Genomic DNA, 12,511 nt, shown 5'->3' with positions numbered 1-12,511 from the left:
GTCTCATTCATAGTTTAATTTTTGATCTTTTTTTTTGTTTGCTTCCTATTAGTATAACTTCTTATTTTCTTCTTTCTCTCTTAGTTTTACTTGTTAGGGTAGATTTTGTGTGTTTATGTGAAACAATGGGCATGAATTCTTGATTAGTAACTGAGTAGGGACAATTAGGACCCATAATTTGAACAAAAAAATTGGACTTAAATGAAAATCCCCATACTCAGTTAATTGTCTGCCCTACGCGGCCGCAGGTCCTTTCTGAGCGCTCCGCGCTTCCTCTTTGTTGTGTGCTGAGTATCTTCTGCGCGGTCCGCGTAGCATTTGTGCGCGGTCCGCGCCAGCCTAGTGCGGCTGCGGTCCAAATTCTTTTTTTTCAGTGCGGACCGCGTTGGTAAGATTCAGAGAGGGGTTTCACTGGAACATCTTAAGCGCGGTCCGCGCTCCAGTTTTACGCGGTCCACGCTACCCCAGCGCGACCGCGTGGCACTTTTGCGCGGTCCGTGCCCCTTCTATTCTGCAACCCTGTTTCTAAACCATGCATTCAACTGTAGCATCCAATTCACTGCATATGCTTCAACTAACAATGTTAGACTTTTCTTTGCAGATCATGGTTAAGCAACGAGGAGGAAAAGAACAACAACCCGGGAGGGGTGGTTCCTCCCGAGGGGGAAAAGGAAAGCGGGTTGTTAAACTCACTCCCCAGGCTCGGGAGAATATAAAAAAGACCCGTAAGATAATACGGGAAGCTGATAGAGCTGCGTCCCACTCTTCGGGGAGTGAGTATGCACCATCCCGGAGTATTACTTCTGAATCTGCTCCCACTCACATGTCTCTCCCGCTCCAATTGCATGACTCTCCTTCAACTTCACCTACCTCCAAAGGACTAGCTGATAAAAACCTTAAAAGACCGGTGAATGTAGTTTCGGACTCGTCTGATGAGTCCGAAGTTAAAAGTGCAGACCAATACTCCACCTCCCCCACAGCTTCACTATCTGGGGAGAGTGGAGGATATGGTGAGGGGGCGAGCCCCAAGTTGGTGGTGTTGATAGAACAAGAAAACCGGAAGCATGGGCTGATAGATTTGTAAGTGAAATAGCCTTCCACAGATTTCGAGAGTGGTGGCCCAAAAGAAAATTGATTCCGGAGAGGCAATTTATTGACTCTGATCTTCTTCCTCTAAACCCAAATGTGCAAGCACAATTCCGTACTAGAGAGGGTTGGGGTTTCTTCAAGGAACGTTGCATAGTCGCAAATGAACATATGGTGAAAGAATTTTACTGCAATGTTCATCATGTAGTGAAGGACTCAAAGGCAACACAAGTGAGGGACAAAGTGGTGATGTTTGATGGGAAGTCTCTGAATGAGTTTTTGGGGTTCAACAGAGAGGACGAAACCCAATACTTAGAAAAGCTGGCAATGAAAGAAGAAGTTCGTCCTTGGTTGGCCCAACACTTGGCAACCCCGGGCACTGTCCCAGTTTGGTTGAAAGCAGGGGAGAAGATTCTAAGAAACACGTTCAGTTTTGAAGCAAAGGGTTGGTTGACCTTCGTGTGTAGTAGGCTTGATCCCTCCACTCATGATCACACAGTTCCTATTCCCCGTGCGGTGTTAGTGGCATCTATTATGGCTGGTTTTCCTCTGAATGTGGGCAACATCATGTCAAGGGTGATTTCTACGGTCTGGCAGGAGACCAACACAAACTACCCCTTCCCGAACACTCTTTCCCTGTACTTTAGAGAATTGAAGGTGAAGAAGAAGAGGTTTGATGTCCAGGTAGATCCGGTGGCCCCCTACTCATGGTACAGTCAGTTGGGTCCCGACAACCCAAAGAGGTCCAAAAAGCCTCAGGCATCCACTTCCACCGCACCTGGCCAGTTTGAGGAGCCAACGGTTATTGAGCAGCCACTGAGCCTTCCACCATCCCTGCTACCGGTGAGACATTGCCTCCGGGTCCTTCTACTATTGCTGGTCCATCTACTGCAGTGGACCCGGATGTCCCTTCATCGAAGACTCACCGGTTCACTGCCCACCAGCTTGCTCAGTCTCTAGCCAGTTTGAACAACTGGATGTCAGCTGCGACATCCAAGTTGTCAAACTTGGCCACTGTAGTTCAGGCACAGTCAGCCCCTGCCACAGTTGAGATCCCTCCTTCCATTGAGGAGACACTGAAGAAGATCCTGGCCAACCAGGAAAAGATGATGGAGACACAAGATACCTTGGCTAAGGCAGTTGGGGCACACAGCACCGCATTGGGTAAACTGGCTAGGGAGCACAGGAAGTTGAGGAAGCAAAAGGCTTCCAAGGAGTCAGTGACGAAGTTGAGGGAGGATGTGGATAAGCTCTTGGCGGATCAAATGCCACTTGACTTACTCTTCGGGGACCCAGCTGTAGATCCAGCAGCAGTTCAGCCACAGCAGGAGGAGACCCCCAGGCCGAGGAAGAAGAGGAAACTCCCTATCACTGAGGGAGTTGTGATAGAGGTGGCCCAGGTTCAGGAGGGTACATCCAGTGTTCCACCGGTGGTCCAGCCTGTCCTTGATCCGGCTCATGTCCCAGCAGCAGAGCAGCAGCGGGTCGGAGACCAGTCTGAGGTCCCGGCTACTACAGAGGATCCGGGGACGACAGGAGACCCCACGCATGTGGACCAGGTTTAAGGGGCCTTTCTATATCCTTTATCTCTGTTTTTGAGCTTATTTTGGTAGTTGGCATTGGGGACAATGCCAGCTTTTATTCGTGGGGTTGCGCCCTACCATTTTGATTCTGATACACTGGATGACTATATATATTTATCTCATTTCTAGTCTATGTTTTGGATTGTTTTGGATTTTTAAATAGTTGGCCTGTATATAACCTTTGACTTTGGCTACTTTTAGACTCTTATGTATATATTCATCCCGTTGTATATTCTACTCCCCATTGTACATATTCATTTGTTTTTTTTTCTATTTTCGTTCAAATTTTTTGATTTTAGCCTAGCCTTTTGTTTTAGTTTTGATGTTTTCAATAAGCCCTTGGTTTTCTTAATGTCACGGTTCTTTCCAAGGGTAGTGTGTTGTGCGAACCGGGTAGCTCTTCCCAATGACAGATGGCGTGACAACCTTCTTAAGGGTTTGAGTCCGCTTTTGATTTTTCTTCTTTTGATTTTCAATATTTCGTAGTTAAGAGGACCTCAGGCAAGCTTCACTTGGGCCTAACACATTTGCCTTTGATCCCATGGTCAAAGACATAATGTTGTGTTGAGGATGGTAAAAATTGTGGCCTTGAGACTCTTGTGTTGACCAAACAATCATCATATGGTCGTGTGGGGCCATTGTGCGCTTGAATTGGAACTAAGGTCGTTGTGGGCTCTCAACTCGATGTCTTTAGCAATCCTTGAGTGTGTGTGGTGAGAATTCGAATTGTGAGTCTAAGCTCCAAGCCGATGGTCTAGAACTTGCCTTGAATGTTTGTTGAGGCGAAATCATAGGTGAAACTTGACTTGAGAAGTGAATATAGGACCTCCTTAATCCGAACTTCCAAATTTGAACAATTTCCATGACCTACCAATGAAATGATCCCTAGTTCAACCCTTTTGAGCCTTAAACTTTCTTCTTTCATGAACCAAAGCTACAAGCCTATACCCATTCTCAATGAGACCCTCTCTTGGCACCCAAATCTTCCCTTGAGTAATGGCAAATATCTAAGTTTGGGGGGGAGAGACAAGAAAGGCATCAATGTGGTAAAGAGGCACAAAAGCAAAAGAAAAGGGAGGCAATAAAAAAGAGAAAAAGACAAAAAAAAATACAAAAGTGAATAAGAACTAAAAAAGGGGATTCAAAGAAAACAAAAGTGAAAAAAGGTTGTGTAAAAGTAGAAAAAGGAGAAATGTTTGAATTGCAAAAGAAAGAGTGACAATTTGTCTCTCTAACCCCTTGAAAGAAGTGAAATACTCAAATGAGTCAAAAAGTATGCCAAAATGAATCAAAAGAAGTGCTGAAGGGAAGATTGAACCTAACTGAACAAAAATATGTCCTACCTTTACCCAAAAGCCTTCACAATGACTCCTCAAAAGCCCTATATGATCTTGAGTTGAGGGAAGCTTACATTAGTGGATACTTACATAAGGGGCAAGCATATGGTACCTAAAGTTGGACTTATGACCTTCTTTGTGAGAGAAATGAGTGAAAAATCCACAACCTCGGGTTGTGTGTCATTACTCTAAAAGGTGAGGTTCGCTTAGGGAGAGTTGAGGATGTGTGAGTTTGGGTTCCACAATGACCAAGGTATTTGAGAAAAGCTCCTTGATGAAATGAGTCAACCCTTGATGCTCTTGTGTCACATTTGATCCATAGTTCTTAAAAGTTTAAAAATGTGTTAATGATGCATTCGTATTGAGGGCAATTGTTAGTCCCAATTGATGCGTGATGAGGCTTCCTTAGGATAAGCTGGAATTACTTGGATGTTTCCTTTTGAGGGGTGGGTCTTATTTTATTTGCTTGAGGACAAGCAAAGGTTTAAGTTTGGGGGAGTTGATAACTGTGATTTTAACATGTTTTATGCCCATACTTGCCTATGCTTTATGTATGAATTGTCATAAAATAGACCCAGAATGCTTACAAAGTGTGCTTGATTGCAGGTTTGAGCGACAAGATGAAAAAGTCAAAAATCGGTTCGAAACGGAGTGAAACCTGCTCAAGTGTCAAAAATCATAGAAGTCGGGACAAGAGGATCTAGCGCGGACCGCACTGATTTTCTGCTCGGCCGCTCTAGGAGATTCAGAGAGTATACATTTCAAGGGTACCATGCGCGGTCCGCGCTCCTTTCTACGCGGTCAGCGCTTGTGTCCACGCGGTCGCGCTTCATTGTTGCGCGGTCCGCGCCCATTAACTTGCGCGGCCGCGCTACCTCTTTGCGCGGTCCGCGTCCCCAGCTTCAGAAGTGAGTGATCGAAGACCAAGACCCCTACGCGGCCGCGCTGCATTTCTGCGCGGTCCGCGCCAGCCCCGTAGGGGTATTTTTGTCCAATTTTTCTAGGCTAGTATAAATAGAATATTTTATTATTTTTAGGTTAAGCATTAGATATCAGATAGCAGCTGCACTCGTGAGACTCAAGTTTTAGCCTATTTTGGGCATTTTCATCTTGTTTTATCGTGGATTCTTGTAGATTAACATTCTAGTTAATTAATATGTTGATTTTATCTACTACTTCTTCAATTTCTGTTGCTATTATGTCTAGCTAAACCCATTAGCTAGGGTTGTGGCTCAACCCTAGTGTGGGTAATTAATGGGTGTGATTGTTTAATGCTTGAATGATGTTGGGTGTTTGCTATTTGGGTTAATTTTATGATTTAACTAGGATTTGGTGGTTGCAAACACTAAGTCTAGCTTTGTGGTTCTTGACTCTTCTTGAGAAAGAGTGTCTATGACTCCAAAATTAACCCAACAAGGAATTGGGATGGACCCATGAGAATGGTAGTCCCAATTAGCGGGTTAAACCTCGAGAGAGAGTAATTACCCAACTTGAACCCTAAGTTGCTTGGGCTTGTTGGCCTACCCACTTGGTCTCGAGAGAGTCAATTGGGCAAAATCACTCTTTCTACCGAGAGGTGTGAGAGTGAGTGCAATCGTGCAACGGTTATAGCATAAGCCCCATAATCATCATTCTTGTATTAGGAATCTCTGCCCGTTAGTTGACCACCTAGGTAAATGCCACGACCCTAGTGTCTTTCTCTATCTTGCATACAACCTAGAATTAATATCTTAGCATAATTTAGTTATAATTAGTAGTTGTTAAATTGTAGTTGATAATCATAAAAACCCAAAAATGTTAGAAGATCAATTAGAAGCAAATACGCATTTCTAGGGTAAGCAAATATCCAACTCCCTTTCTAGCTCCTGCGGAAATTGACCCCGATACCACTATTGGGTAAAAGTATTAGCCCCACTCTTCCTAAGGTTGAGTCCGCTGCGATCAGCCATTACGGTCCCGATGGTGGAAAATTCGGGTCGTGACATAATGTTAGATCAAGATGCACAAAATGCTTTTGGAGTGTCACGAATTCCCCATATTTGTCTAAAACAGATCGTGTAAGGTGGGAACGTAAAAAACTTTTCACCCCTTTTGGATTAAATATTAATGACTATTTGTTAAAGAGCATTTGAAAATGTTGGATATCTGGATTCCAATGTTTAAGAAGAATTTCTTAAGATATATACGTCGACAATGTTATGATCATTTCATAAGTCTTCTATGTGAAAAGAAGATAGAATAGATTGGGATGTTGGATATATGGATTCCAAGGTATCATATATGTTTTATTTTTAAATAGGCGTTTATTATGTTGTTCATGCATTGTAAAATATCATTAGAATAAAATAATATTCCTGAACAGGGATGACCATAGGGTGAGGCGATGTAAGGTGGATTAAGTCTTCCCTTGCCAAAAAATTTCCCTACCCTAACCTGCCCCAATTAGTCCTCGCCCTATTTAGATCTCGCCCTGCCCTTCCCCATTGAGCTCCCTGTTTTCAACGTTACTTTGGGTATTATATACTAATAAATAGTGATTTGGTCTTACATTTAAGTCTTTATGTAATATTAGGAGAGGTGAATGTAATTTAATCAAACCTACAAATGAATTCTTGCAATAACTTTTTAGTAGGGTGTGCAGCTTTGAATTTTATACTATTTAGTACCTTTTGAGGATACATATAACTTATAAGTTCTTTTTGATGTTTTTAAAATAAAATTTATATACTAATAAATAGTGATTTGGTCTTACAGTTAAGTGTTTGTTTGTAATATTAGGAGAGGTGAATGTAACGTATTCAAACTTATAAATGAAATTCTTGCAATATCTTTTTAGTAGGTGTGCAGCTTTGAAGTTTAAACTATTTAGTACCTTTTGAGAGTATACATAAAAGTTCATTTTGGTGTTTATAAAATAAAATAGAGAAAGAAGTGTATAGAAATGAGTAAAAGTCTGTTTCATTTAACGTTTTGTGATTATTGTACATTTAAACAATATTATAATAATAGACAAGCATTTAATTCAAATAAAAGAAATATTTGACGAGGTTATCTTTTGCTTTAGATTAAAAAATCGAAAACCACATAGCATATTTTACAAAGCTATCATCATTTTTTTGCATGAGCTTGTTATTTCTTTTGAGATATACGTAGTTAATATTACATATCCAAGTACATATTTAGCAATTTATAAAACAAAAGAAAAAATGAATGTTACGGAAAGCAAGCTCAAGCTACCAAATGGTCCACTATTTGGACTAAGGGCTGATATGCCACCTGCCCTAAAGTTTGTCCTACCTTGCCCGCCCCGCCCTAGTTACTTGTTCTCCTGTCACACCCCGTTAAGTGTTTCAAATCCCCTGCCCTGTCCAGCCCGCCCCAATTGCCTCATGAACTCTGTTTATTAAATTTACATGTTTCTATTCATTCGTTCTTCTTCTCTAATTCCTCTCAACTTTGCAACATGTAACTAAATTTTGTAAATTTATAGATATTGGACTGCATCTCTAATCTTCCTTTCAATTTACTTGAGGGATATAGTATTCACTAATATGTAGTCACATACAAAAAAACTATGGAATTTACGACTATTGTGAACCTAAGCACTTGATTATTGGATGAAAGGAAAGCTTATGTATTTGTTAAAATTTACTTTTCCTTTTAAAACAGTGAAGTAATTTGATGTTTCAGCGATGAAATTTGATTGTAACAAAGTCTAATTGAGCAATTAACCTTCATGTCGCCGAACATTACCTTTGCCACTAGTCATTCTTCTATCACAAGTCACTAGCTCCACTTTAGCAGAGAAAAATAATACAAAAATATGATACATTTTTGGTCTTTAACTTTTAACTTCCACTTCTCCTATGAGCTAGGGGTGAGTATCGGCAAGTTCAGTTTGATTGTGAATATTATCTGTTCGAGGTATCGGTTACTGATTTATAAATACGCTAAATCGTTAATCGAACCGATAAGATATTGATTAGTTGGTTATCGATAGTTATCGGTTCGGTTGTCAATAGTTATCAGTTCGGTTATCGATTTACCCGATATATATATATATATATATATATATATATATATATATATATATATATATATATATATATANTCCATAATTTTATTATATAAAAATCGTAATCATACCGTTAAGAGAAATGAAATACATTTTTATTCTCAATAAAAGAGCGATTAAATTTCAATTTTAGATTTTTTTTTTTTTTTTTTGCATGTGAAAACCCCAATGAATGATTTTAATTTTCAAATAAGTTAGTAGGAATAATTAATAATACATTCAACAAACTAATCTTACTAACTACAGAAAAATGGTAAAATCTAATCTTGTAAATGCTAAAGAGTTAGTGAGGAAGAAAAAACTAAAAATCTGAAAATGAATTCTTTAAACGTTAAAACTAAAATATATGAACTGAAGAATAAAGATGAGAAATTCAGAAAGTTTAAAGAAATCAAGCCTTAAGGTGGCTTTATATACTTAAGGGTATAATGATAATTTTGATAAAGCTTATTGAGTTATCGGTTAAACCGTTAATAAAATTGGGCAAATCAAGACCCGAACCGATAAATCTAATGTAGTCAAATAGCATTAAACCATTACCGAATCATTAGCCGAATAATCAGATATCGATAACCCAATATTATTTTTTCGGTTCTAGCTACCAATTTTATCCGATATATACTTAGCCTTACCATGAGCACAACTTTTAGGTCAAAAGTTAAAATTGTTGCCCATAAGGCAAGCGAGGAACAATACTGTTAAATATAACGTTTTGCCCATGAAACAAGCAGGGACAAAAAATTAAGACCAGCCCAAAAAGCCCAGAAAGTATCATGCAATTTTTTTTGACACTCTACCCTCTTTATCTTAAAATTAATCCAAAATTAAATATCACAAGCAATATTTCATAAAATATTTAACTTTGCAAACAGATTTGGGTATTATCACTTTTAGCTTGCGCCAGAAACTATTTATATTTAGTAGTCGAAAAAATATATAAAATTTGTATAACATACACAATATATATATATATACAAAAAATATATAAATTTTTTATATTTTTAGGCTAAGCCCTTCGATCAAATGGTAGTCCCCAGCCCCAGTTTAGATATTCTATTCGTCAACGGGGTCATGCTCTTTGAGTGAGATAGCGTTGACCACCTGATTCAGATAAACTAGGAACTAAGACTGCATCTTTTGACACATGAAAATATCCTAATTTACGATGCCATAACTTGACTTCGAAGTATTCATGGCCTGTTATTTTTAGAGCAGCTAGACAATGTCATTTTTCGACAGAGAAGAGGGATACAGGCATACAGCAAGGCAAGTTTTGATAACCTGAATGGAAGGATCGCTCTAACGGACAGGAATTGTTTCGAAGTATAGCGGGCTGGATAAACAGCAAATAAATAGACCCAAATTCAAACTCCACCCACTCTTAATTTCTCGCCAACATTAACACTGCCGCTGTCTTCCTCTGTTGCCTCCTCTTCATCTCTTTCTGCCGCCAAGTCCCTCCTTCTGCGTAATCAGTTAGTTTGTTTCTCTTTCTCTGTTTCACGATATTTTTCTTTACACACTTTGCAATAATTTTTAACGATAAAATACAAATCTTAATAAATTTTGGATTATAATGCCGTGTTTGTTCCATTGCTTAACAAAGCTTATAACTACTTCCTTGTGATTTTTAAAAATAAATATTTGTTCTTATTTTCTTTCTGTGTGATAACGGCTATACTAAATTGAGTTTGAGTAGTAATGATAAAATTTCTGAAAATTTAAATACGTAACTAATTTTGCAATAATACCTTTCTTATGTGATTTTCAGTTTCAGGTAGAGTATTTTCTTATCTGTTTTGAAGAATAGGAGAAAATGAAGGGCTATATGGAGGATAGTAGAGTGTTGCTATCTTAATTGAAGCAGCAAGATAATGACCTAAGGCTCAAAAGGAGGTAACTTTTTATTTTTATCTTCAGACCTTAACTTAACTCTTAGTTTAAAATGTAATACAATGCTGCGGTCAATTTTTTTTTTTTTTTTGGGGGATGCCGATGGTGTCTGGGCCAAGCTTGCACGCACCTCGACTATCTCATCGGGTACCTGCTACCTCCCACTAGTACTGGTGTCAGGTAACTCTATCCACCAACACTTGGACATACAGGAAGAAATCACCTTGTTTTTGCCTCCATTGTGATTTGAACTTGAGACCTCATGGTTCTTAACCTACTTCATTGGCCTAGATTCAGATACTGTTAGCACATCGATGAACTTTGCCAATTAATGATTGTAACATTCGTTTTGCTTAGTACTCCCTCTTTCTCATTTTATATACGTGTTTTACTGGTTTTATTAGAGATATGGCCATGGAAGAAAATATTCAAGTAAGAATTGAAAAATTAGTTTGATAGACAAAACATTATAAAGTATTATAGTTTTTTAATATTTGCGCAGCCTTTGTCCAGTTTATACAAGTGAAATAAAATTTACTTATAAAAAGAAGTTGAATAAATAAATGAATTCAATGTAAGTTTCTGTAGAAATAAGTTGGTGTCAAACATTTTAGGACGTTCAAAATGGGTGGAACGAGAGCGAAAAAAGATGGAAAGATTCAAACCTCACGGTGATATGTGAGAACCTTCTTTTGTCTTTAAATTTTTTATATCTTTTTGTAAAAACTCTTCTTTTCCACTTCTTGGGTTATGTACGTCCTAGTTAGTAATAGTATCTCTCCCTAGAAAAGGCATGTTAGTCATTGTACTGCTTTCATATTATTGAATATTTGCAAAATTGACTGTTCAATTGAATGCACGGATATTGGGATGCAATTGTCTGTGAATTTCATTATAGTTTTCTGGACTATCCCTTTGCGAAATTTTCGTCTTCTTTTATTAGCTTTGGCTAAGTCAGGGAATTCGTGTTAAAGAACACTTACTGGGTGTTGTGATTCTTCATTTTATAGGTTTGCAGACCATAATGTAATGAATCACATTTTGATGAAGCTTGATGTTTGTACATGAGATGAAAGACAATAAGTGTACATGGTCCTTATATTTGGCGTCAACAAATATGGATTTCATTTTTTTCTTAGGATAGTCCAAGGACAAAGGCACTTACAGAAAAATCCAACTGCAAGGATAGACTTTCGAAAAATACACAAATATACCCTAGAAAAAAACGCAAATATCAGAATTTTACAATCAAATGAAAAGTTTTCCCAAGAGTTCTGATAGAAGTGAAGTGAGTTGCGTTTCAATTTCTCTTAAATGCTGATTTCTCCTTTCCATTGAGATGCACTAAAAGAGACTTGCGGAGATGTTTCTCCATATTGGTATATATTTTCCTTTGAAGTGCATTTCCAGCCATTAACAACTTCTCGACTGATGGGGGGCATATATCATTGACCCCTGCAAGCATAACACAAGTGACCAGCGCACTAAAGCTCAGGGACAATGCAATAGCAGATGGTTAACAGTCTTCAGCCCCTTTGAAAAGAACACAACAGTTACTAACCATAATACTTCACAGACTATCACCAGTAAGATGTGATTCCTTAGTATCGACTATCTTCCCATGCAAAAACTACAGAATTTGATGTTATATGCATCGCCTCATGCCTTTCAAGGATCCTCAATCCTATATTCTCTTAGTGTTGACTGTAGTATGATTTGACCCAGAAAAGTGCATTAGCAGTTCCCAAGGTTGGTGGATGAAATGGACATAAGTGATGACACCCAGTCCCTTATCCAATCCTCTCCTAATGCCCCTCCACATCGAACAACCGTATAAACCATCGTTTCTTTCAGAGTTCCATCAGAGAGTATCAACACCACATCTGTGATCAGTGACCTCCATCTACAGAATTTTTTAGTAAGTAAAGACCATCCACAGGTTACATTCCTCGTTGCTAAACTTTGAAATTTATTTTCCAAGTGTGCTTGTTTAAACACAGAAATAGATCCAATACGTAGGCCACACTTTGTGATATCAGTCTCCTTTTCTTTTAAAGCGTTGTATTTTTTTTACGAAAGTTGTTTCCTATACTTTTTCTACAGCCTGATTAAAATTATACAGTACCTTATTATGTGGGTTGCTCTTGTTTATGTATTTTGTTATCTGGATTCATATTGCATTAGCAATGGTTGCTTGTTGTTTTCCTAGTAAACTTTTTGCACTTCAAACTCAATTTCTACTCTTTGATTCTGCATCCGCAGGACTTTACCTGAATCATTGATTAGAGAAGATGATGCAAGTGTTCTTTTTAATGCTTGCTGATGTAATGGCATGCTGCTATTCGAGGTTGATAAAACGTTCCTCAGTTTATTTTATTTTTAAATCCAGATGATACTGCTTATATGTAACTTCTGAAGCAAAAGAGTTTGAGTATTCATGCACTCTTTATTTTTGAAAAACCTTTTTCTTTGTTTGTATTGAATATTATCTGCTTTTTGTTAAACTAAGTTACAAATTCACCTCCCCCCCCCCCCCC

The 12,511-nt window shown here is 38.4% G+C and overlaps 1 protein-coding gene across 2 annotated transcripts in view; it reads left to right on the top strand.

Moving 5' to 3' along the window:
- Positions 1 to 9,161: 9,161 nt before the first annotated feature.
- Positions 9,162 to 12,511, top strand: part of LOC109218749 — a 9,086-nt gene continuing 5,736 nt past the window's right edge. For both annotated transcript variants that reach the window (XR_002066815.1, XM_019383134.1), the window contains exons 1-3: positions 9,162 to 9,556; positions 9,853 to 10,154; positions 12,237 to 12,321. Coding sequence is in view for 1 of the 2 variants with exons in the window: in XM_019383134.1 (XP_019238679.1) it covers positions 12,307 to 12,321 (15 nt within the window). In the remaining variant the exon portion in view is untranslated. The remainder of the gene's footprint in view (positions 9,557 to 9,852; positions 10,155 to 12,236; positions 12,322 to 12,511) is intronic.

This window comes from Nicotiana attenuata, unplaced genomic scaffold (genome assembly GCF_001879085.1).
Source record: "Nicotiana attenuata strain UT unplaced genomic scaffold, NIATTr2, whole genome shotgun sequence".
NCBI lineage: Eukaryota > Viridiplantae > Streptophyta > Magnoliopsida > Solanales > Solanaceae > Nicotiana > Nicotiana attenuata.
The sequence above is the reverse complement of the archived record's forward strand: the minus strand, read 5'-3'. Positions and strand labels throughout refer to the sequence as shown.